The 26952-nt window shown below is 53.1% G+C and overlaps 1 protein-coding gene across 4 annotated transcripts in view; it reads right to left on the reverse strand.

The window, feature by feature from the left end:
- The window catches only part of UGGT1 (UDP-glucose glycoprotein glucosyltransferase 1), a 242824-nt gene that overhangs the window by 165593 nt on the left and 50279 nt on the right, over positions 1–26952 (reverse strand). For all 4 annotated transcript variants that reach the window (XM_075341044.1, XM_075341046.1, XM_075341047.1 and 1 more), the window contains exons 8-9: positions 21216–21294; positions 1438–1538 (exon numbers count right to left, since the gene is read on the reverse strand). In XM_075341044.1, coding sequence (XP_075197159.1) covers positions 1438–1538; positions 21216–21294 — 180 coding nt within the window. The remainder of the gene's footprint in view (positions 1–1437; positions 1539–21215; positions 21295–26952) is intronic.

Genomic DNA, 26952 nt, shown 5'->3' on the forward strand with positions numbered 1-26952 from the left:
TAAATGCATCTTTCAATATGCTCGTTTTCCATCCATCTCTGTGATTCTCTGGCTCTTTAAAGGGAATCTGTCACCAGGCTTTTGCTCCCTCATCTGAGAGCAGCATAACGTAGAGACAGAGAGCCTGATTCCAGAGATGTGTCACTTACTGAGCTGTTTGCTGTCAACTTGATAAAAATCAATGTTTTCTCTGCTGCAGATCTAGCAGTTATAATGAGCTCATGAAGATGCTGGACTACCTGCAGCACGCCAAGTAGTCCCCTAATGATAATCTACTGCTGATTAATCAGTGATTTTATCAAAACTACACTAAGCAGCTAAGCAAGTGATATACTGCTGGAATCAGGTTCTCTGCCCCTACATTAAGCAGCTCTCAGATTAGACGGCTAAAACCTGATGACAGATTCCCTATAAATCCAGTGTTGTCAATTAAAGAAGAGGAAAGGATGGGGATAGAGTGAAAACAAGGAAAGCTGCACCTAAATGTTTGGCCCCACCATGGTACACCGAGCGCCTGTAGTTGACCAGTTATTCCATCCTGACAAACTATATAAAGTGTCTGATAACTGTGTTCTCAGGAGAGAGAAGTTGCTGTCGGAGGTCTGGACCAACAGCTCTTTCTCTTGATCACATTGAAAACATAGGAACTTACAACCAAACTGAGCATTTGTGAGTAATGGAAGTCTCAGCACCCTAGGATGGCTGCAATCCCTTCAAATAGCTGACTGGTGGCAGCGCCGAGTAGAGCTCCCAATGATCTGATAATGATGGCCTCTAAGGGGTACTTTGCATTTTGCGACATCGCTACCGCGATGTCGTCGGGGTCAAATCGAAAGTGACGCACATCCGGCACCAGTAACGATTTTGCAACGTGTAAAGCCTAGATGCACCGATAAATGATCGCAAAAGCGTTGTAAATCGGTGATCTGTATAGTGTCAGTCATTTCCATAATGTCGCTGCAGCGACAGGTACGATGTTGTTCCTCGTTCCTGCGGCAGCACACATCGCTGTGTATGAAGCCGCAGGAGCGAGGAACATCTCCGTCCTGGCTGCAATGAGGAAGGAAGGAGGTGGGCAGGATGTTTACGTCCCGCTCATCTCCGCCCCTCCGCTTCTATTGGCCGCCTGCCGTGTGACGTCTTAGGAAGGAGGCGGGTCGCCGGCCAGAGCGACGTCGCAGGGCAGGTAAGTCCGGGTGAAGCTGCCGTAGCGATAATGTTCGCTACTGCAGCTATCACAAGATATCGCATCCGCGACGGGGGCGGGGACTATCGAGCTCGGCATCGCTACAATCGGCTAAAGATGTCGCAGCGTGCAAAGTACCCCTAAGGGACAATGGGATTTATCGGGATTCCTGGTATCTGAAAAATGATCCGGCACAATTCCAAAAGAAAGCTGTGACTGTGTGCGCTCTATTGACACGTCATTTCCGGTACCTTGTAGCTCCCACACCTTCAGAGGGGACATCTCATTTGTGCTTTCTACCAAATGTTTCCGCAATTCCTTCAGCTGCTCTTGTAGCTCCGGATACAGCTGCCTGCAAGACAAACACTTGTTCATGGCACCTTACAATTCAGGACTGTCACTGCAGAAAACATTAGAAACGTGAAGAAAAAAGAGAATTTTGTTTCCTTACCGTAAATTCTTTTTCTTATAGTTCCGACATGGGAGACCCAGACCATGGGTGTATAGCTTCTGCCTCCGGAGGACACACAAAGTACTACACTAAAAAGTGTAGCTCCTCCCTCCTAGCATATACACCCCCTGGATGACCAAATCTAGCCAGCTTAGTGCAAAAGCTGAAGGAGGACATCCACCCACAAGTAGAGACAGAGCCAAACCCCGGAACAACCGGAACCTCTGACTACAACAACAGCCGGTGAAAACACACGGAACAAGAAAACTGCCAACAGGCAACAGGGAGGGTGCTGGGTCTCCCATGTCGGAACTATAAGAAAAAGAATTTACGGTAAGTAAACAAAATTCTCTTTTTCTTCATCGTTCCTTATGGGAGACCCAGACCATGGGACGTTCCAAAGCAGTCCATGGGTGGGAATAAACAGAAAACTGAGAAGTAGGCGAAACCTAACTTCACAAGTGGGCGACAGCCGCCTGAAGGATGCGCCTGCCCAAGCTCGCATCTGCCGAAGCATGAGCATGCACTTGGGAGTGCTTCGAAAAGGTATGCAGACTGGACCAAGTGGTAGCCTGACAGACCTGCTGAGCCGTAGCCTGGTGCCTGAAAGCCCAAGAGGCACCGACAGCTCTGGTCGAGTGTGCCTTGATCCCCGGCGGGGAAGGCACTTGAGAACACTGGTAGGCATTGGAAATGGCCAACCTAATCCAGCGAGCCAGGGTCGGCTTAGAAGCCGAGAGGCCCTTACGCTGACCAGTGGTCAGCACAAAGAGAGAGGTGCACCGCCTAAGAGAAGCGGTGCGAGACACATAGATCCGGAGCGCCCGCACCAGATCCAGAGTATGCAACGCTTTTCAAAGCGATGAACAGGAGCCGGACAAAAGGAAGGCAGGGAAATATCCTGGTTAAGGTGGAAAGGAGATACCACCTTAGGAAGAAAGTCCGGAGACGGACGAAGAACCACCTTATCTTGGTGAAAAAACAAAAAAGGTGACTCCGAGGAGAGCGCAGCCAAATCAGAGACTCTCCTGAGGGAAGTTATGGCCACTAGAAAGACCACTTTCTGCGAAAGAAGAGACAAAGAAACCTCCCTAAGTGGCTCAAAAGGGGGTTTCTGCAAGGCCGTGAGGACCAGATTAAGGTCCCAGGGATCCAGAGGTCGCCTGCATGAAAATGCGCACCTGAGTCAGCCGGGCGATACGCCGCTGGAACAACACTGACAGGGCCGAGACCTGTCCTTTGAGGGAATTGAGGGATAGTCCTAGCCGCAGACCAGACTGTAGGAAGGACAGAAGGGTCGGCAGGGCAAAAGGCCAAGGGGCGTGGCCGGAAGAACGACACCAGGACAGGAAAATTCTCCAAGTCCTGTGGTAAATTTTTGCCGAGGAAGACTTCCGAGCCTGAGTCATAGTGGAGATGACTTCGGGAGGAATGCCGGAAGCCGTCAGGATCCAGGACTCAAGAGCCACGCCGTCAATCTGAGAGCCGCAGAGTTCTGGCGGAAAAACGGACCTTGTGAGAGAAGGTCTGGACGGTCCGGGAGATGCCACGGCACCTCTACGGACAGACGGAGCAGGTCTGGGTACCAAGCTCGCCTGGGCCAGTCTGGAGCAATGAGTATGACCCGACGACCCTCCATTCTGATCTTGCGCAGGACTCTGGGCAAGAGAACTAGAGGGGGAAACACGTAAGACAGACGGAACTGGGACCAATCCTGAACCAGCGCGTCCGCTGCAAAGGCCTGAGGATCGTGGGAGCGAGCCACGTAAACCGGGACCTTGTTGTTGTGCCGGGATGCCATTAGATCCACTTCCGGAGTTCCCCACTTGCGGCAGATCGACCGGAACACTGCCGGATGCAGAGCCCACTCGCCGTTGTCCACGGTTTGACGGCTGAGATAATCTGCCTCCCAGTTTTCTACGCCTGGGATGTGGAACGCGGATATGGTGGACTTGGAGTCCTCCGTCCACTGAAGGATGCGATGAACCTCCAACATTGCCAGGCGGCTGCGAGTCCCGCCCTGGTGATTGATGTAGGCAACTGCTGTCGCGTTGTCTGACTGTACTCGAATGTGCTTGCCCGCCAACAGGTGGTGAAAGGCTACGAGAGCTAATAGCACAGCTCTGATTTCCAGAACATTGATCGAGAGGGCTGATTCGGACGGAGTCCAAGTGCCCTGTGCTCGGTGGTGGAGAAATACTGCTCCCCAGCCGGTTAGACTGGCATCCGTGGTGAGGATCACCCAGGACGGGGCCAGAAAGGAGCGTCCCTGAGACAGAGAGAGGGGCCGAAGCCACCACTGAAGAGAGCTCCTGGTCTGTGGCGACAGAGCCACCAACCTGTGCAAGGAAGAAATCCGCTTGTCCCAGCAGCTGAGAATGTCCAGCTGCAGAGGACGCAGATGGAACTGGGCAAAGGGAACCGCTTCCATTGACGCCACCATCTGACCCAGCACCTGCATGAGGTGCCTGATGGAATGACGGCGGGGCCTCAACAGAGAGCGCACCGCCAGATGGAGGGACTGCTGTTTGACTAAGGGCAGCTTGACAAGTGCCGGCAGAGTCTCGAATTGCATCCCTAGGTACGTGAGATCTTGGGTCGGGGTCAAAGTGGACTTGGGCAGATTGACAAGCCACCCGAATTGGACAAGAGTGGCGAGAGTGAGCGAGACACTCCGCTGACAGTCTGCGCTGGATGAAGCCTTGACAAGAAGGTCGTCCAGGTAAGGAGTCACTGCCAACCCCTGGAGGTGCAGAACCGCAACCACTGCTGCCATGACCTTGGTGAATACCCGAGGGGCCGTGTGTAACCCGAAGGGGAGAGCCACGAATTGGAAATGTTACTCTCCGACTGCAAAACGTAGCCAACGCTGGTGTGAAACTGCAATTGGCACATGCAGATAGGCATCTCTGATGTCGATGGATGCCAGGAAATCTCCTTGGGTCATTGAGGCAATGACTGATCGCAGAGACTCCATGCGAAAGTGCCGCACCTGAACATGCTTGTTGAGAAGCTTGAGATCCAGGATGGGCCGGAAGGAACCGTCCTTTTTGGGGACTAGGAAGAGATTTGAGTAAAAACCTCTGAACCGTTCCCTGGCGGGAACCGGTACAATCACTCCGCTGGCCTGCAAGGATGCCACGGCCTGAGAGAAGGCGGCGGCCTTGGAGCAGGGGGGAGTTGACAGAAAAAATCTGTTTGGCGGGCTGGAAGAGAATTCTATCCTGTAGCCGTGGGAGATGATATCCCGCACCCACTGATCGGAGACGTGTTGAAACCACACGTCGCCAAAGTGGGAGAGCCTGCCACCGACTAAGGACGTTGCTGGCGCGGACAGATAGTCAAGAGGAGGCTGCCTTGGTGGCAGCAGCTCCTGCGGACTTTTGTGGACGCAGCTTCTTGCGCCAGGAGGGCTTCTGGTCCTTGGCTGAGTTAGTGGACGAGGCCGAGGGCTTAGAGGACGACCAGTTAGAGGAACGAAAGGAACGAAACCTCGACTGGTTCCTGCCCTGGACAGGTTTCCTGGTTTTAGTCTGCGGCAAGGAAGTACTCTTCCCGCCAGTAGCCTCCTTAATTATTTCATCCAGTTGTTCACCGAACAGCCTGGACCCAGCAAATGGGAGCCCAGCAAGGTACTTCTTTGAGGAAGCATCTGCCCTCCACTGTCGAAGCCACAAGATCCTGCGGATAGCGAGGGAATTAGCGGAGGCCACCGCAGTGCGGTGAGAGGCCTCCAGCATGGCAGACATGGCGTAGGCTGAAAAGGCTGAAGCCTGGGAAGTTAAGGCAACCAATTCAGGCATAGAGTCCCTAGTGAGGGAATGCATCTCCTCTAGGGAAGCAGAGATGGCTTTGAGAGCCCACACTGCTGCAAAGGATGGGGAAAACGAGGCCCCTGCCGCCTCATAGACAGACTTGGCCAGGAGGTCAACCTGGCGGTCAGTGGGATCCTTAAATGAGGTGCCATCAGCCACAGATACAACTGTCCGGGCTGAGAGTCTAGACACCGGAGGGTCTACCTTTGGTGAGTGAGCCCACTCCTTGACCACCTCTGGTGGAAAAGGATAACGGTCGTCAGAACCACGCTTTGGAAAGCGTTTGTCAGGACAGGCTCTGGGCTTGGACACAGTGGCTTGAAAACTGGAGTGGTTAAAGAACACACTCCTTGTTCTCTTAGGCAAGGTAAACTGGTGCTTTTCTGCCAGAGAGGGTTGCTCCTCTGATGCTGGCGGATTGAGGTCCAGTACAGAATTAATGGACGCAATCAAGTCACTCACATCTGCGTCACCCTCGGTCAGATCAATGGGGCACATGGAGGTAGCATCCGAGCCCCCAGTAAAGATATCCTCCTCGTCCTGCGGGTCGACTCGTGAATCGGAGTCGCGGGACGAGGAAGGAGAGGGGTCCCTGCGTCTCCTCTTAGGAGGACGGGGTCTGGGAGCAGATGAAGAATCCTCTGTGAGCTCTGCAGAGCGTGCCGAAGCAGCAGAGACACCCTGAGAAGGGGGCAGATGCATGGTCAGCAGAGTCCGGGACAGCTGTCCCATGGAGTCGGCGAAGGACTGGGAGATAGATTTAGAAAACACTTCAACCCAAGTCGGGGGTTAAGCCACCGGGGCCGGAGCAGCCGGAGGGACCACTGGGGAGACTCCAGGCTGAGGCACCACCATGTTAGAGCAGGCATCACAATGAGGGTATGTGCTCGGTTCAGGCAGTACGAGCTAACATGCAGTGCATATTGAGTACAGCCTTGCAGCCTTGCTCCTAGTGTGAGACATGCTGCTGAAGTGGAGGCTCCGCAGTAAAGAATACACTCCTTCAGAATGACCCCCAGAGAGTGTATAATAAAGTCCACAACCAGAGGTTGTGGCTTACCAGACCGTTTTATGTGCCCTCCGGATTCCACAGCTCGGACCCCCAGACAGATTGCAGAGATGCAGCAGCCAGCGCCGATCAGTGTGAGAACGCTGATAAAATGGCGCCGGAGTGAGGAGGGGGGCGGGACATAGCCCAAGAGCGGGAACCGGAGGGCCAAGGGGATATACAGGGGAGGGAAACATCTCCTCAGAGTGTCCTCCCCTGAGCTGAACGGCCGGTGGGCGGCGCCGCACTGTCCCTCTGCATGACTGACATGCAGGGGCAGTGAAAATGAAACTAGGCCGCAGCCGAAGCCGGGGCCCTAATTTTAGAATGCGGCCAGCGCTCAGGCACCCTCGGCGCGGTTCTCTGGTGACAACCGGAGAACCGGCCGGAAATGTCACAAATAGTACACAACACACTCTCCCCAACATTAAAGTACAAGGGACCCCCCTGACAATAACGTCTCAATACTTAGCTTGTGAGATGCAGGGCCAGGTCCCTGAGGGATGAGTGCTCCGTCCGGCAGGGTCCTGAAAGGGCTGCGGATGGAGACCGGTCTCCTGCAAAGCAGTGAGAACCGTGCTGGCTCCCACTTCAAGCCAGAGCCCGAGGGATGGTGAAGGAGCGCGGCATGTAAGGCTCCAGCCTTGAAATCAACCTTAACAACACCGCCGACACAGTGGGGTGAGAAGGGACATGCCGGGAGTCCAGGCTTGTAGTACTTTGTGTGTCCTCCGGAGGCAGAAGCTATACACCCATGGTCTGGGTCTCCCATAAGGAACGATGAAGAAATTAGGGGCATTCTCATAGTAGGGAGTCAAATCAGTTTTTACCGGCCAAATAATACAATACAAGCACAATTACAGAGGCTGTCCACAACTGGGGAAATGTTTAGTTGTTTTTTTATTTAAATACATGTATTTGGAGCTAAAAAAAATTGTTGCAATTGAGCTTAATTAAGAATTTTGCACCGTTTGGCTTTTACAGGCCGCACATTCAACTTTGATGTGGTCTGTGGTAATTAATCAGCTGAAAGGTGCCCAGATAAAGCCAGAAAACAGATCTACAAACTCCCACCACAAAACCGTCAGGACACGCTCACTGATGGACAGACACACCGTAGAAGTGTAGAAGACAAATGGTGCAAAATTTTTAATGAAACCCGATTACAAAAATGATTTTTAGACTTAAAATATATATATACCGTATTTTTCGGACTATAAGTCCGCACCGGACCAGAAGACGCACGCTGGTTTTAGAGGCGGAAAATAGGAAAAAAGAGAATTTTGTTTACTTACCGTAAATTCTTTTTCTTATAGTTCCGACATGGGAGACCAAAACCATGGGTGTATAGCTACTGCCTCCGGAGGACACACAAAGTACTACACTAAAAGTGTAGCTCCTCCCTCCGAGCATATACACTCCCCGGATGACAAATCCAACCAGTTTAGTGCCAAAGCTGAAGGAGGACATCCACCCATAAGTAGAGATAGAATAAAACCCGGAACAACCGGAACTTCTGTCTACAACAACAGCCGGTGAAAACACACGGAACAAGAAAGCTGCCAACAGGCAACAGGGAGGGTGCTGGGTCTCCCATGTCGGAACTATAAGAAAAAGAATTTACGGTAAGTAAACAAAATTCTCTTTTTCTTTATCGTTCCTTATGGGAGACCCAAACCATGGGACGTCTCAAAGCAGTCCATGGGTGGGAAATAAACAGAAACTGAGAAGTAGGCGAAACCTAACTTCACAAATGGGCGACAGCCGTCCGAAGGATGCGTCTGCCCAAGCTCGCATCTGCCGAAGCATGAGCATGCACTTGGTAGTGCTTCGAAAAAGTGTGCAGACTAGACCACGTGGCAGCCTGACAGACCTGCTGAGCCGTAGCCCAAGAGGCACCGACGGCTCTGGTCGAGTGCGCCTTAATCCCCGGCGGGGGAGGCATCTGAGAACATTGGTAGGCATCGGATATGGCCGACCTATTCAATGAGCTAGGGTCGGTTTAGGAGCCGAGAGACCCTTGCGCTGACGTGTGGTCAGCACACAAGAGAGGTGCACCGCCTAAGAACAGCGGTGCGTGACACATAGATCCGGAGCGTCCGCACCAAATCTAAAGCATGCAACGCTTTCTCAAAGCGATGCACAGGGGCCGAACAAAGGGAAGACAATGAAATGTCCTGGTTAAGGTGGAAAGGGGACACCACCTTAGGGAGAAGGCCCGGAGTTGGACGGAGAACCACCTTGTCTTGGTGAAAAAAAACAAAAAGGGTGACTCCGAAGAGAGCACAGTCAAATAAGAGACTCTCTTGAGAGAAATTATGGCCACCAGAAGAAGGGAATTTTGTTACTTACCGTAAATTCCTTTTCTTCTAGCTCCAATTGGGAGACCCAGACGATTGGGTGTATAGCTACTGCCTCCGGAGGCCACACAAAGCATTACACTAAAAAGTGTAAGGCCCCTCCCCTTCTGGCTATACACCCCCCGTGGGAACACGGGATGCTCAGTTTTAGTGCCAAAGCAAGAAGGAGGAAAGCCAATAACTGGTTTAAACAAATTCAATCCGAAGAACATCGGAGAACTGAAAACCGTTCAACATGAACAACATGTGTACCCGAAAAAAACAAAAATCCCGAAGGAAACAGGGCGGGTGCTGGGTCTCCCAATTGGAGCTAGAAGAAAAGGAATTTACGGTAAGTAACAAAATTCCCTTCTTCTTCGGCGCTCCATTGGGAGACCCAGACGATTGGGACGTCCAAAAGCAGTCCCTGGGTGGGTAAAGAAATACCTCATGTTAGAGCTGCAAAAACAGCCCTTCCCTACGAGGAGGCAACCGCCGCCTGCAGGACTCTTCTACCTAGGCTGGCGTCCGCCGAAGCATAGGTATGCACCTGATAATGTTTGGTGAAAGTGTGCAGACTCGACCAGGTGGCTGCCTGGCACACCTGTTGAGCCGTAGCCTGGTGTCGTAATGCCCAGGACGCACCCACGGCTCTGGTTGAGTGGGCCTTTAGCCCTGAAGGAACCGGAAGCCCAGCAGAACGGTAGGCTTCAAGAATTGGTTCTTTGATCCATCGAGCCAGGGTGGCTTTTGAAGCCTGCGACCCTTTGCGCTTACCAGCGACAAGGACAAAGAGTGCATCGGAGCGGCGCAGGGGCGCCGTGCGGGAAATGTAGATTCTGAGTGCTCTCACCAGATCTAACAAATGTAAATCCTTCTCATACCGATGAACTGCATGAGGACAAAAGGAAGGCAAGGAGATATCCTGATTTAGATGAAAAGAGGATACCACCTTAGGGAGAAACTCCTGAATGGGGCGCAGCACTACCTTGTCCTGGTGGAAGACCAGGAAAGGAGCCTTGGAAGACAGCGCTGCTAGCTCAGACACTCTCCGAAGAGATGTGATCGCTACCAGAAAAGCCACTTTCTGCGATAGTCGAGAAAGTGAAACATCCCTCAGAGGCTCGAAGGGCGGCTTCTGGAGGGCAACAAGTACCCTGTTCAGATCCCATGGATCTAACGGCCGCTTGTACGGGGGTACGATATGACAAACCCCCTGCAGGAACGTGCGCACCTTAGAAAGTCGTGCTAGACGCTTCTGAAAAAAGACGGATAGCGCTGAGACTTGCCCTTTAAGGGAGCCGAGCGACAAACCTTTTTCTAACCCAGATTGCAGGAAAGAAAGAAAAGTAGGCAATGCAAATGGCCAGGGAGACACTCCCTGAGCAGAGCACCAGGATAAGAATATCTTCCACGTTCTGTGGTAGATCTTAGCAGACGTGGGCTTCCTAGCCTGTCTCATGGTGGCGACGACCCCTTGGGATAATCCTGAAGACGCTAGGATCCAGGACTCAATGGCCACACAGTCAGGTTCAGGGCCGCAGAATTCCGATGGAAAAACGGCCCTTGGGACAGTAAGTCTGGTCGGTCTGGTAGTGTCCACGGTTGGCCGACCGTGAGATGCCACAGATCCGGGTACCACGACCTCCTCGGCCAGTCTGGGGCGACGAGTATGACGCGGCTGCAATCGGATCTGATCTTGCGTAGCACTCTGGGCAAGAGTGCCAGAGGTGGAAACACATAAGGGAGCCGGAACTGCGACCAATCTTGCACCAAGGCGTCTACCGCCAGAGCTCTTTGATCGCGAGACCGCGCCATGAAGGTCGGGACCTTGTTGTTGTGCCGAGACGCCATTAGGTCGACATCCGGCACCCCCCAGCGGTGACAGATTTCCTGAAACACGTCTGGGTGAAGGGACCACTCCCCTGCGTCCATACCCTGGCGACTGAGGAAGTCTGCTTCCCAGTTTTCCACGCCCGGGATGTGAACCGCGGATATGGTGGATGCTCTGTCTTCCACCCACATCAGAATCCGCCGGACTTCCTGGAAGGCTTGCCGACTGCGTGTCCCTCCTTGGTGGTTGATGTATGCCACCGCTGTGGAGTTGTCCGACTGAATTCGGATCTGCTTTCCTTCCAGCCACTGCTGGAAGGCTACTAGGGCCAGATACACTGCCCTGATTTCCAGAACATTGATCTGAAGGGTGGACTCCTGCTGAGTCCACGTACCCTGAGCCCTGTGGTGGAGAAAAACTGCTCCCCACCCTGACAGACTCGCGTCCGTCGTGACTACTGCCCAGGATGGGGGTAGGAAGGATCTTCCCTGTGATAAAGAGGTGGGAAGAAGCCACCACTGCAAAGAGTCCTTGGTCGTCTGGGACAGGGAGACTTCCCTGTCCAGGGATGTTGACTTCCCGTCCCATTGGCGGAGAATGTCCCACTGAAGTGGGCGCAGATGAAACTGCGCAAACGGGACTGCCTCCATTGCTGCCACCATCTTCCCTAGGAAGTGCATGAGGCGCCTCAAGGGGTGCGACTGACCTTGAAGGAGAGACTGCACCCCTGTCTGTAGCGACCGCTGCTTGTCCAGCGGAAGCTTCACTATCGCTGAGAGAGTATGAAACTCCATGCCAAGATACGTTAGTGATTGGGTCGGTGACAGATTGGACTTTGAAAAGTTGATGATCCACCCGAAAGTCTGGAGAGTCTCCAGCGCAACATTCAGGCTGAGTTGGCATGCCCCTTGAGAGGGTGCTTTGACAAGCAGATCGTCTAAGTAAGGGATCACCGAGTGTCCCTGAGAGTGCAAGATTGCTACCACTGCTGCCATGACCTTGGTGAAAACCCGTGGGGCTGTCGCCAGACCAAATGGCAGAGCTACGAATTGTAGATGGTCGTCTCCTATCACGAAACGTAGAAAGCGTTGGTGCTCTGTAGCAATCGGCACGTGGAGATAAGCATCTTTGATGTCTATTGATGCAAGGAAATCTCCTTGAGACATTGAGGCAATGACGGAGCGGAGGGATTCCATCCGGAACCGCCTTGCGTTCACATGCTTGTTGAGCAGTTTTAGGTCCAGAACAGGACGGAATGAGCCGTCCTTTTTTGGCACCACAAAGAGATTGGAGTAAAAACCTTGACCTTGTTCCTGAAGAGGAACAGGGATCACCACTCCTTCTGCTCTTAGAGAGCCCACCGCCTGCAGAAGGGCATCTGCTCGGTCGGGATGTGGGGAAGTTCTGAAGAACCGAGGCGGAGGACGAGAACTGAACTCTATCCTGTACCCGTGAGACAGAATGTCTCTCACCCAACGGTCTTTGACCTGTGGCAGCCAAATGTCGCAAAAGCGGGAGAGCCTGCCACCGACCGAGGATGCGGAGAGAGGAGGCCGAAAGTCATGAGGTAGCCGGCTTGGAAGCGGCTCCTCCGGTTGCTTTCTTGGGGCGTGAGTGAGCCCGCCAGGCATCTGAGCTCCTTTGCTCCTTCTGAGTCCCTTTGGACGAGGAGAATTGGGGCTTGCCCGAGCCTCGAAAGGACCGAAACCTCGACTGCCACTTCCTCTGCTGAGGTTTGCTTGATCTGGGCTGGGGTAAGGAGGAGTCCTTACCCTTGGACTGTTTAATGATTTCAGCCAATTGCTCACCAAACAGTCTGTCTCCAGATAGCGGCAAGCTGGTTAAACATTTCTTGGAAGCAGAATCTGCTTTCCATTCCTTTAACCACAAGGCTCTGCGCAAAACCACAGAGTTGGCAGACGCCATTGAGGTACGGCTCGTAGAGTCCAGTACCGCATTGATAGCGTATGTCGCAAACGCAGACATTTGCGTAGTTAAGGACGCCACTTGCGGCACTGCTGGACGTATGAAAGAGTCCACCTGTGCCAGACCAGCGGAAATAGCTTGGAGTGCCCACACGGCCGCGAATGCTGGAGCAAACGACGCGCCGATAGCTTCATAGACAGATTTCAACCACAGGTCCATCTGTCTGTCATTGGCATCTTTAAGTGAAGCCCCATCCTCCACTGCAACTATGGATCTAGCCGCAAGCCTGGATATTGGGGGATCCACCTTTGGACACTGGGTCCAGCGTTTGACCACGTCAGGGGGAAAGGGATAACGTGTATCCTTAAGACGTTTGGAAAAACGCTTGTCTGGATAAGCATGATGTTTCTGGACTGATTCTCTGAAGTCAGAGTGGTCCAGAAAAGTACTCAATTTACGCTTGGGATACCGAAAATGGAACTTCTCCTGCTGTGCAGCTGCCTCCTCTGCTGAAGGGGCTGGGGGAGAAATATCCAACAGTCTATTGATGGCCGCTATAAGGTCATTTACCATTGCGTCACCATCAGGGGTATCTAGATTGAGAGCGGTGTCAGGATTAGACTCCTGATCACCCACCTCTGTCTCATCATACAGAGAAGCCTCTCGCTGAGACCCTGAGCAGTGTGATGACGTCGAGGGTCTTTCCCAGCGAGCCCGCTTAGGCTGCCTGGGACTGTCATCCGAGTCAGAGACTTCAGCCTGTGATGCCTGGGACCCCCTTGAAGTACGGATTAGTTCCAACTGAGGGGGACCGGGGAGCATAGACACAGCAGTGTCCATGGTCTGAGAAACTGGCCTGGACTGCAAGGTCTCCAGGATTTTTGTCATAGTCACAGACATCTTATCAGCAAAAATTGCAAATTCTGTCCCCGTCACCGGGGCAGGGTTCACAGGCGTCTCTGCCTGGGCCACTACTACCATAGGCTCTGGCTGCCGAAGTGGCACAGGGATTGAACATTGCACACAATGGGGGTCATTGGAGCCTGCCGGTAGATTAGCCCCACATGCGACACAAGCAGTGCATACCGCCCGTGCCTTGGCACCCTTGCGTTTTGCGGATGACATGTTGTTGTCTCCTCAGAGCAATATAGGGTATAAGCCAAGAAGCGACCGTACAGTGCAATATAAATATATATGGTACAGGGAAAAAATGCACCAAAAAACACTGTGGCACTAGTGGGGCCAGCACTAATGTGCAGCTTACCGCCCGCAGAAACGCGGGTGTGTGGTCGCCAGAGTCCCTTGTCTGAGTCCCCCAGAGCCTGTGTCCGTTCTCCAGCCAGACTGCATGCAGGAATGGCTGCCGGCGTCCTGTGGAGAGGGGCGGGCCCTGGGCGTGTTTAGACCAAGAGCGGGAAACTTGCGTCCCCACTGTGCCAAGTGAGAGGGCTGGAGTATGTAAATAAGACTCCAGCCCTCGGCGCTGACTATTGTACAGCGTATCTCCCTTTCCCTGATTGACAGGGTGGGGGCGGGAACGAAGCGGAGCTAGGCCGCAAAAGCCGGGGACTAGATTTATGAGCGCTGCCGCCGTAAAAGCGCGGTCAGCGCGAGTCCCCGGCGCACCACAAGTCCCAGCCGCGCCGCCGCTCCAGGGGCGGTCGGCGCGATAGTTCCCAACACAGAAAATCACTCAGCTAAGCTGCAGTAACTTAACCCGAGCGCGCAGCGCTACTGTCCCCGGCGCACTAGCACACCCAGCAAGTCTGGAGTGTGCGTGGCCTGTCTGTGCGGGGACACAGAGTACCTGAATGTTGCAGGGCCTTGTCCCTGACGGTACTCAGCTCCTCCAGCAGGTTCTCTGGGTCTGTGGATGGAGCCCGGCCTCAGGGTTTGGGGGCCGGTAAGATCCCACTTCCACAGAGCCCCTCAGGGGGATGGGGAAGGAAAGCAGCATGTGGGCTCCAGCCTCCGTACCCGCAATGGGTACCTCAACCTTAACAAACCGCAAGTGGGGTGAGAAGGGAGCATGCTGGGGACCCCATATGGGCCCTCTTTTCTTCCATCCGATATAGTCAGCAGCTACTGCTGACTAAACAGTGGAGCTATGCGTGGATGTCTGACCTCCTTCGCACAAAGCTTGAAAACTGAGCATCCCGTGTTCCCACGGGGGGTGTATAGCCAGAAGGGGAGGGGCCTTACACTTTTTAGTGTAATGCTTTGTGTGGCCTCCGGAGGCAGTAGCTATACACCCAATCGTCTGGGTCTCCCAATGGAGCGCCGAAGAAAGACCACTTTCTGTGAAAGACTAAACAACGAAACCTCCCTAAGAGGCTCAAAGGGGGGTTTCTGTAAGGCCATGAGGACCAGAGTAAGGTCTCAGGGATCCAGAGACCGCCGGTAAGGCGGAATGATGTAAGATGCGCCCTGCATGAAGGTGCGCACCTGGGCCAGTCGGGCGATATGCCGCTGGAACAATGCTGACAGAGCCGAGACCTGTCCCTTGAGGGAATGAGGGACAGACCTAGCTGCAGGCCGGACTGTAGAAAGGACAGGATGGTCGGCAAGGAAAAAATGGCCAAGGAGCATGGCCGGAAGAACGACACCAGGACAGGAAAATTCTCCAAGTCCTGAGGTAAATCCTGGCCGAGGAAGACTTCCGAGCCTGAGTCATAGTGAAGATGACTTCGGAAGGAATGCCTGAAGCCGTAAGGATTCAGGGCTCAAGAGCCACGCCGTCAATCTGAGAGCCGCAGAATTGTTGTGGAAAACGGACCCTCTGAGAGAACGTCTGGCCGGTCCGGGAGATGCCACAGCACCTCTACGAAAAGACGGAGCAGGTCTGGGAACCAAGCTCGCCTGGGCCTGGGGCGATGAGTACGTCCCGACGGCCCTCCATTTTGATCTTGCGCAGGACTCTGGGCAAGAGAGCTAGAGGGGGGAGCACGTAGGCTAGATGGAACTGGGACCAATCTGGAACCAGCGCGTCCGCTGCCAAGGCCTGAGGATCGTGGGAGCGAGCCACGTAAACCGGGACCTTGTTGTTGTGCCGGGATGCCATAGATCCACTTCCGGAGTGCCCCGCCTGCTAAATTGACCGGAACACTGCCAGATGCAGGGCTCACCCGCCGCTGTCCACGGTTTGACGGCTGAGATAATCTGCCTCCCAGTTTTCTGCGCCTGGGATGTGGACTGCGGATATGGTGGACTCGGAGTCCTCCGTCCACTGAAGGATATGTTGAACTTCCAACATTGCTAGGCGGCTGCGTGTCCAAGGACTACAGCCCTGATTTCTAGCACATTGAACGAGAGGGCTGATTCGGACGGAGTCCAAGTGCCCTGTGCTCGGTGGTGGAGAAACTGCTCCCCAGCCGGATAGACTGGCATCCGTGGTGAGAATCACCCAGGACGGGGCCAGAAAGGAGTGTCCCTGGTACAGAGAGAGGGGCCGAAGCCACCACTTAAAGAGAGCTCCTGGTCTGTGGCGACAGAGCCACCAGTCTGTGCAAGGAAGAAATCCCTTGCCCCAACAGCGGAAAATGTCCAGCTGCAGGGGACGCAGATGGAACTGGCAAGGGGAACCGCTTCTATTGACGCCACCATCTGACCCAGCACCTGCATGAGGTGCCTGATGGAATGACGGCGGAGCCTCAGCAGAGAGCGAACCGCCAGATGAAGAGACTGCTGTATGACTAAGGGCAGCTTCACAAGTGCCAGCAGAGTCTCGAATTGCATCCCTAGGTACGTAAGTTCCTGGGTCGGGGTCAGAGTGGACTTGCAAGCGTGGCGAGAGTGAGCGAGACACTCCGCTGACAGTCTGCACTGGATGAAGCCCTGACTAGAAGGGCGTCCAGGAAAAGAATCACTACCAACCCCTGGAGGAGCAGCACCGCAATTGGTGAATACACGAGGGGCCGTGGCTAACCCAAGGGGAGAGCCACGATTGGAAATGTTCCTCTCTGATTACAAAACGTAGCCAACGCTGGTGGGAAACTGTGAATGGCACATGCAGAGAGACATCTCTGATGTCGATGGATGCTAAGAAATCTCCTTGGGTCATTGACTGATCGCAGAGATTTCTGCAAAATTGCCGCACCTGAACATGCTTGTTGAGAAGCTTGAGATCCAGGTCGGAAGCACCGTCCTTTTCGGGGACTAGGAAGAGATTTGAGTAGAAATCTCAGAACCGTTCCCAGTCGGGAACTGGTACAATTACTCCATTGGCCTGCAAGAATGCCACGGCCTGTGAGAAGGCGGCTGCCTTGGAGCAGGGGGGAGTTGTCAGAAAAAAATCTGTTTTGTAGCCGTGGGAGAGGGCAACCCACACCCACTGATCGAAGACGTGTTGCAACCACACGTCGCCCAAGAGGGAGAGCCTGCCACCGACCAAGGACGTTACTGGCGCGGCCAGATAATCAAGAGGAGGCTGCCCTGGTGGCAGCAGCTCCTGCCGACTTAGGACACGGCTTCATGCGCCAGTTGGTTTACGGACCTTGGCTGAGTTAGTGGACGAGGCCGAGGGCTTAGAGGACGACCAGTTAGAGGAAACGAAAGGAACGAAACCTCGACTGGTTCCTGCCCTGGAAGGTTTCCTGGGTTGTGGCATGGAAGTACTCTTCCTGCCAAAAGCTTCCTTAATAATTTCATCCAGTTGTTCACCGAATAGACTGGTCCCAGCAAAAGGGAGTCCAGCAAGGAACCTTTTAAGAAGCATCTGCCTTCCACTCTCGAAGCCACAGGAACCTGCGGATAGCGAGGGAAGTAGCCGAGGCCACCGCAGTGCGGTGACAGTCTCCAGCTATAGGATGAAAAGACTGAAGCCTGGAAGTTAAGGCAACCAATTCGGGCATAAAGGCCCTGGTGAGGGAATGCATCTCCTCCCGAGAAGCAGAGATGGCTTGAGAGCCCGCACTGCTGCAAAGATGGGGAGAACGAGGCCCCTGCCGCCTCATATATAGATTTGGCCAGAAGGACAACCTGGCGGACAGTGGGATCCTCAGAGAGGAGCCGACAACTGTCCGGGCTGAAAGTCTAGACCCCGGAGGGTCCACCCTTGGTGAATGAGCCCACTCCTTGACCACCATTGGTGGAAGGGGGAAACAGTCCTCAGAACCACGCTCTGGGAAGCGTCTGTCAGGACAAGCTCTGGGCTTGGTCACATTGACCTGAATGCTGGAGTGGATAAGGAACACACTCCTTGTTCTCTTAGGCAAGGTATACTGATGCTTTTCTGCCAAAGAGGGGTGCTCCCCTGATACAGGCGGATTGAGGTCCAGTACAAATATAATGGACGCAATCAAATCATTAGCATCTGCGTCACTTTCGGACAGATCAATAGGGTAGATGGAGAGCGTCCGAGCCCCCAGTAAGTCAGAAGTACGCTTAAGAAAGCGTTTGTCAGGACACGCCCTGGGTTTAGTCACAGTGGCCTGCTCTCTTAGGTGAGATAAACTGATGTTTTTCTACCCAAGAGGCCTGTTCTTCTGACACTGGAGGGATAAGGTCCAGAACGGAGTTAATGGACGCTATCAAATCGCTAACATCTGCATCACCATCGGTATCAATGGGGTACATAGACGAAGCGTCTGAGCCCACAGTAAGGGTATCCTCCTCGCCTTGTGACTCGGCCCGTGAGGCAGAGCCGTGGGACGAGGAAGGAGAGGAGTCCCTGCGTCTCCGTTTAGGAGGACGGGGTCTGGGATTAGATGAAACAGACTCTGTGAGCTCTGCAGAGCGAGCTGGAGCATCAGAGGCACCCTGAGAAGGGGGCTGATGCATGCTTAGCAGCGTCCGAGACAACTGTCCAATGGAGTCTGCAAAGGACTGGGAAATAGCATTGGAAAAAGATGCTACCCTGGGTCTGTGCTGGTTCAGGCAATATGAGCTTGCATGCAGAGCATGTAGTGTACAGCCTTGGAGCCTTGCTCCTAGTGTGAGACATGCTGCTGAGGAGGAGGTTCTATAATAAAGAATTAACTCCTTCAGAATGCCCTGAGAGTGTAAAAAGTGCACAACCAGAGGTTGTGACTTATCAGGCCGCTATTATGTGTGCCCTCCGGATTCCAAGCCTGGACCCCCAGCCAGATATTCACTCCCTCTGCACTGCAGAGCAGCCAGCGCCGACCAGTGTACTAAGAACGCTGAGAAAATGGCGCCAGAGTGAGGGGGGGCGCGGGGGTTAACCCAGGAGCGGGAATCGGAGGGCTAAGGAGATGTACAGGGGAGGGAATCATCTCCTCAGATAGGAGTGTCCTCCCCTGTACAGAGCGGCCGGCGGGCGGCGCTGCAGTGTCCCCCTGCATGACTGACATGCAGGGGAACGAAACGAAACTAGGCCGCGGCTGAAGCTGGGGCCTAGAGTTATGCATGCGGCCGACAATCAGGCATCATCGGCGCGGTTCTCAGTAAAAACCGTGGAACCGGCCGGAAACACAGTAAAAAGCAGCATTATCAAAGTAAATCACTGTCCCCCCCAATAAAAGTGCCCCACATTGCAGAAGGACCCTCTGAATAACATCTCTATACTTAGCTTTGAGACGCAGGGCCCAGTCCCTGGGTGGGGTGGGGGTTCAGTGCTCCGTCCAGCAGGGTCCTGCAAAAGGGCTGCGGATGGAGGCCGGTCTCCTGCAAGGCAGTGAGAACCGTGTTGGCTCTAACTTCAAGCCAGAGCCCCTAAGGGATGGTGAAGGAGCGCGGCATGAAGGGCTCCTGCCCTGAAGTCAACCTTAACAGCACCGCCGCCAGGGGGGTGAGAAGGGACATGCCGGGAGTCCAGTGGACCCGCTTTTCTTCCAAATCTTTAGAAAAAATGAAAAATCAAAAGAGGATGCATGTGTGTGTGTGATCCTCCTGACACAAAGCATGAAACTGGTTGGATTTGTCATCCGGGGAGTGTATATGCTCGGAGGGAGGAGCTACACTTTTAGTGTAGTACTTTGTGTGTCCTCCGGAGGCAGTAGCTATACAGCCATGGTTTGGGTCTCCCATAAGGAACGATAAAGAAATAAAGTTTTAAGCAAAAAATGTGGTCATGACACACTGTTATGGGGCGAGGATCTGCTGCTGACACTGTTATGGGAGTAATGTCCCCAAATTCTCTACTAAGGTACCCCAGCCTGGTAATGATCCTCCTGCCTTGTATATGATCCCCATCCTTGTATATATGTCCCTCATCCTGATAAATACCCCCATCCTGATAGATACCCCAATCCTGATAAATACCCCCATCCTGCTAAATACCCCCATCCTGCTATATACCCCCATCCTGCTATATACCCCCATCCTGCTATATAGCCCCATCCTGCTATATAGCCCCATCCTGCTATATAGCCCCATCCTACTATATAGCCCCATCCTGCTATATAGCCCCATCCTGCTATATAGCCCCATCCTGCTATATAGCCCCAACCTGCTATATAGCCCCAACCTGCTATATAGCCCCATCCTGCTATATAGCCCCATCCTGCTAAATATCCCTATCCTGCTATATACCCCCATCTTGGTATGTGCCCCCATCCTGGTATATACCCCATCCTGGTATACGGCCTGCATCCTGTGACACACAAAAAAAAACGTTTATACTCACCTTTCCTCACTCCAGCAACATCGCGCCTCCTCCTGTCTGTGTTAGCAGGAGCGCCGCTGACCTGTGTGGAGCTGGTCACCGTTCCCCTGCAGCATCGCGATGTCCTCCTGTCTGCCGGCTCACTGATGTGTGTGGAGACTAGCGGTGCGCACAGGGATGACGTCATCGCTGTGTTCACCGCTCTCTACAGAGATCAGCGGGCAGGCAGACAGGAGGACATCGCGATGCTGCAGGGGAACGGTGACCGGTGAGTATACCATACTTATTCACTGCCCCCCGCGCAGATGATGATGTGCAGGGGGCAGGAAATACAGCCGCACATGATCACTCCAGGCTGTATTTACCAGGGGTGATCATGTGGGCCAGCTGATAATTATGCGCGCACCCCCCGCCCATCATCCTGCCCAACTGTCAGAGCCGGTTTCAGTGCTGAGAGATGATGGGCGGGAGGATGCGTGCATATGAAATGAGTGGGCCCACGTGGTCACAGCAGGCGCTGCTACAGTCTGTGCATGACGCCGATGACTCACTCCACCGCAGCATCCTCATGCCCTGCAGCCCTACCTTCAGACTATAAGACGCACCCCCCCCTTTCCTCTAACATTTTGGGGGGGAAAAGTGCATCTTACAGTCCGAAAAATACGGTATATAAAATAAATAAAACTCGCACCCAAAAGTGAAAAACTTCTTTACCAAGTGTGAAATGTAAGCGTTGGCATTAGGATAATGGAACCTTGGGACGTGTTCCCAAGTTGTACGGATATTACTGGCCCCTAATAAGAAATCACTTATTAAGAAGTCTTGTGGCTTTGCACTGATAACAGTAAGACTGAAAGACCATGAATGTGGAGTTCAGGTAAAGTAAGGAGCAATTATAGGGAATAGGAACAGGAATCAGGCAGCAGATACATGGACGATCACATACTACGCAAGTGGCTATGGCTCGCTGGAGCGGTGGATGTGGGCTCATCTTATACACATAGGAAACCCATTACCTCCAACTTATTGCAGAAGATGAAGGCGACTTATACCTGAGCTTTCCAAAGAGAAAACCTTGAACCTCGTCCAGTGGATCATTGTCTCCAACGACAGTGGCATTTACATTGTTATCTAGAATAGAGAGTAAATGGGCAAGACATAATGGATTAGCTGCATATTAGCGCATACAAAAAATATTAACTCAACATACAAGTAAAATAATCTATACATATATATTTATATGTAGTCCATCAGCCACAGCTCCTCTGTTAATAAGCCAACCTGGTGCAACATCATGGCAGCATGACACACGTGACATTATGCCAGGCTGGCTAATCAAAAGAAGAGACATGCAAACCATCACGAAGGAGGCGGATCTCAAGGCTACTGACATGGGGCATTGGATCAGGTTCTGCAAATCTTGATTCACACGACAAACAGACAGACCAGAACAGTACCTGCAGCAATCTCTCACACACAGACCTTAGGACCCTGAAGAAGATCACACATGTTCACTAGAACATAGACTATCATTGTCTGTGTGTAATCCGTTGTACTCAAGAGCAGCCCATAGACCGAAAACACGCGAGTTTCTGCAAGGTCTTAGTATGGGATTCAAAGAGAAGGAGCCAGCACGATTTCTATACTGTATTTGTTGATAAATTAGAGATTTTTGGCAAAACATTGCAATATTTTGAGCCACCCCGCCAACGTCACGGCAAATCCCATGGGGCAGTCCTACTCTAAATATTATATTTTGTTTGGGGTGCCATATGGCCTCACACATCAAATGCAGAACTGCTTGAGGCAGCACTTAGGGTACTTTCACACCTCCGGTTTTTCTTCTGCGGCACAATCCGGCACTTTGCAGGAAAATAGCAACCGGTTTTTTTTGCTGCCGGTTGCGATTTTCCTGCATAGACTTTAATTAGTGCCGCATTGTGCCGCATGGCCTTGCGTTCCATCCGTTTTTTGCCGCATGCGGCAGATTTAGCCGATGCGGCGGCCGGATGGAACGTTGCCTGGCACGTTTTTTCGTGCGGCAAAAAAAACCGCATCGCGCCGCATTCGGCCGATGCGGCGCATCTCTCAATGCATGCCTATGGCGGCCGGATGCGGCGCGATGCGGCAAATACCGCATCCGGCCGCCGCATGCGGTTTTTGCCACTGCGCATGCTCAGTAGCATGCCGCAAGCGGCAAAAACCGGGCGGGCCGCATGGGAAAAACTTATGCAAAGGATGCGGTGTTTTCACCACATCCGTTGCATAGCTTGCACAGCCGGATTGAGCCGCAGAGCTCAAGCTGGATGTGTGAAAGTAGCCTTACCTGGTGCTTTTCATTCCCGTACCTGTGACTGAGTCACAGCTGTGGGTGGGACAGGCCCAGGCAAGTGCTGCCTCCACCAGGCCGTGCACCCAATTTTGGTTGTTCTATCTGTAAACTGGTTTAGCTATTGGTGACTGTTCACACACAGCCACCGGCCCTGTCCACAGGCTTTTTAATCTTAGCAGCACTTGCCTGGGCCTGTCCCGCCCACAGCTGTGACTCACTATATGGTAAAACTGAAAGTTAAAAGCTAAGAAGGGAATTTTGTTACTTACCGTAAATTCCTTTTCTTCTAGCTCCAATTGGGAGACCCAGACGATTGGGTGTATAGCTACTGCCTCCGGAGGCCACACAAAGCATTACACTAAAAAGTGTAAGGCCCCTCCCCTTCTGGCTATACACCCCCCGTGGGATCACGGGCTGCTCAGTTTTAGTGCTAAAGCAAGAAGGAGGAAAGCCAATAACTGGTTTAAACAAATTCAATCCGAAGTAACATCGGAGAACCGAAACCGTTCAACATGAACAACATGTGTACCCGAAAAAACCAAAAATCCCGAAGGAACAGGGCGGGTGCTGGGTCTCCCAATTGGAGCTAGAAGAAAAGGAATTTACGGTAAGTAACAAAATTCCCTTCTTCTTCGGCGCTCCATTGGGAGACCCAGACGATTGGGACGTCCAAAAGCAGTCCCTGGGTGGGTAAATTAATACCTCAAGTTAGAGCTGCAAAACAGCCCTCCCCTACGAGGAGGCAACCGCCGCCTGCAGGACTCTTCTACCTAGGCTGGCGTCCGCCGAAGCGTAGGTATGCACCTGATAATGTTTGGTGAAAGTGTGCAGACTCGACCAGGTAGCTGCCTGGCACACCTGTTTAGCCGTAGCCTGGTGTCGTAATGCCCAGGACGCACCCACGGCTCTGGTAGAATGGGCCTTCAGCCCTGATGGAACCGGAAGCCCAGCAGAACGGTAGGCTTCAAGAATTGGTTCCTTGATCCATCGAGCCAGGGTGGATTTGGAAGCCTGCGATCCTTTGCGCTTACCAGCGACAAGGACAAAGAGTGCGTCCGAGCGGCGCAGGGGTGCCGTGCGGGAAATGTAGATTCTGAGTGCTCTCACCAGATCCAACAAATGCAAATCCTTTTCATACCGATGAACTGAATGAGGATAAAAGGAAGGTAAGGAGATATCCTGATTGAGATGAAAAGAGGATACCACCTTAGGGAGAAACTCCTGAATCGGGCGCAGCACTACCTTGTCCTGGTGAAAAACCAGGAAGGGAGCTTTGGATGACAGCGCTGCCAGCTCGGATACCCTCCGAAGAGACGTGACCGCTACCAGAAAGGCCACTTTCTGTGAGAGTCGAGAAAGTGAAACATCCCTCAGAGGCTCGAAGGGCGGCTTCTGGAGAGCAACTAGTACCCTGTTCAGATCCCATGGATCTAACGGCCGTTTGTACGGAGGGACGATGTGACAAACCCCCTGCAGGAACGTGCGTACCTGAGGAAGTCGTGCTAGACGCTTTTGAAAAAATACCGATAGCGCTGAGACTTGCCCTTTAAGGGAGCCGAGCGATAAGCCTTTTTCCAAACCAGATTGTAGGAAGGAAAGAAAAGTAGGCAATGCAAATGGCCAGGGGGACACTCCCTGTGCCGAGCACCAGGATAAGAAAATCTTCCACGTTCTGTGGTAGATCTTAGCAGACGTGGGCTTCCTAGCCTGTCTCATGGTGGCCACGACCTCTTGAGATAATCCTGAAGATGCTAGTATCCAGGACTCAATGGCCACACAGTCAGGTTCAGGGCCGTAGAATTCAGATGGAAAAACGGCCCTTGTGACAGTAAGTCTGGCCGGTCTGGTAGCGCCCACGGTTGGCCGACCGTGAGATGCCACAGATCCGGATACCACGACCTCCTCGGCCAGTCTGGGGCGACGAGCAAGACGCGGCGGCAATCGGACCTGATCTTGCGTAGCACTCTGGGCAAGAGTGCCAGAGGGGGAAATACATAGGGCAGCTGGAACTGCGACCAATCTTGCACTAAGGCGTCTGCCGCCAGAGCTCTGTGATCGCGAGACCGTGCCATGAAAGTTGGGACCTTGTTGTTGTGCCGGGACGCCATTAGGTCGACGTCCGGCCTTCCCCAGCGGCGACAGATTTCCTGAAACACGTCCGGGTGAAGGGACCATTCCCCCGCGTCCATACCCTGGCGACTGAGGAAGTCTGCTTCCCAGTTTTCTACGCCGGGGATGTGAACTGCGGAAATGGTGGAGGCCGTGGCTTCCACCCACATCAGAATCCGCCGGACTTCCTGGAAGGCTTGCCGACTGCGTGTCCCGCCTTGGTGGTTGATGTATGCCACCGCTGTGGAGTTGTCCGACTGAATTCGGATCTGCTTTCCTTCCAGCCACTGCTGGAAGGCTTGTAGGGCAAGATACACTGCCCTGATTTCCAGAACATTGATCTGAAGTGTGGACTCCTGCTGAGTCCACGTACCCTGAGCCCTGTGGTGGAGAAACACTGCTCCCCACCCTGACAGACTCGCGTCTGTCGTGACCACCGCCCAGGATGGGGGTAGGAAGGACCTTCCTTGTGATAATGAGGTGGGAAGAAGCCACCATTGAAGAGAGTCCTTGGCCGTCTGGGAAAGGGAGACTTTCCTGTCTAAGGACGTCGACTTCCCGTCCCATTGGCGGAGAATGTCCCATTGAAGTGGGCGCAGATGAAACTGCGCAAACGGGACTGCCTCCATTGCTGCCACCATCTTCCCCAGGAAGTGCATGAGGCGTCTTAAGGGGTGCGACTGGCCTTGAAGGAGAGAGTGCACCCCTGTCTGTAGTGAACGCTGCTTGTCCATCGGAAGCTTCACTATCGCTGAGAGAGTATGAAACTCCATGCCAAGATATGTTAGTGATTGGGTCGGTGACAGATTTGACTTTGAAAAGTTGATGATCCACCCGAAAGTCTGGAGAGTCTCCAGCGCAACGTTAAGGCTGTGTTGGCATGCCTCTTGAGAGGGTGCCTTGACAAGTAGATCGTCCAAGTAAGGGATCACCGAGTGTCCCTGAGAGTGCAAGACTGCTACCACTGCTGCCATGACCTTGGTGAAAACCCGTGGGGCTGTCGCCAGACCGAATGGCAGGGCTACGAACTGAAGGTGTTCGTCTCCTATAACGAAGCGTAGAAAACGCTGGTGCTCTGGAGCAATCGGCACGTGGAGATAAGCATCTTTGATGTCTATTGATGCTAGGAAATCTCCTTGAGACATCGAGGCAATGACGGAGCGGAGAGATTCCATCCGGAACCGCCTGGTTTTCACGTGCTTGTTGAGCAGTTTTAGGTCCAGAACAGGACGGAAAGAGCCGTCCTTTTTTCCTTTTTTGGCACCACAAACAGATTGGAGTAAAAACCCTGACCTCGTTCCTGAAGAGGAACAGGGATCACCACTCCTTCTGCCCTTAGAGAGCACACCGCCTGCAGAAGAGCATCGGCTCGGTCGGGATGTGGGGCAGTTCTGAAGAACCGAGGCGGAGGACGAGAACTGAACTCTATCCGGTACCCGTGAGACAAAATGTCTATTACCCACCGGTCTTTGACCTGTGGCAGCCAAATGTCGCAAAAGCGGGAGAGCCTGCCACCGACCGAGGATGCGGAGAGAGGAGGCCGAAAGTCATGAGGCAGCCGGCTTGGAAGCGGTTCCTCCGGCTGCTTTCTTTGGGCGTGAGTGAGCCCGCCAGGAATCTGAGCTCCTCTGCCCCTTCTGAGTCCTTTTGGACGAGGAGAATTGGGCCCTGCCCGAGCCTCGAAATGACCGAAACCTCGACTGTCCCCTCCACTGTTGAGGTTTGCTTGATCTGGGCTGGGGTAAGGAAGAGTCCTTACCCTTGGACTGTTTATTGATTTCAGCCAATTGCTCACCAAACAGTCTGTCTTGAGATAATGGCAAACTGTTTAAGCATTTTTTGGAAGCAGAATCTGCTTTCCATTCCTTTAACCATAAGGCTCTGCGTAAAACCACAGAGTTGGCGGACGCCATTGACGTACGGCTGGTAGAGTCCAAGACCGCATTGATAGCGTACGTCGCAAACGCAGACATTTGCGAGGTCAAGGACGCCACATGCGGCACTGATGGACGTATGACAGAGTCCACCTGCGCCAGACCAGCTGAAATAGCTTGGAGTGCCCACACGGCTGCGAATGCTGGAGCAAACGACGCGCCGATAGCTTCATAGACAGATTTCAACCAAAGGTCCATCTGTCTGTCATTGGCATCTTTAAGTGAAGCCCCATCTTCCACTGCAACTATGGATCTAGCCGCAAGCCTGGAGATTGGGGGGTCCACCTTTGGACACTGGGTCCAGCGTTTGACCACGTCAGGGGGAAAGGGATAACGTGTATCCTTAAGACGTTTGGAGAAACGCTTATCTGGATAAGCGTGGTGTTTCTGGACTGCTTCTCTGAAGTCAGAGTG

This window comes from Anomaloglossus baeobatrachus, chromosome 3, assembly GCF_048569485.1.
Source record: "Anomaloglossus baeobatrachus isolate aAnoBae1 chromosome 3, aAnoBae1.hap1, whole genome shotgun sequence".
Classification (NCBI taxonomy): Eukaryota; Metazoa; Chordata; class Amphibia; order Anura; family Aromobatidae; genus Anomaloglossus; species Anomaloglossus baeobatrachus.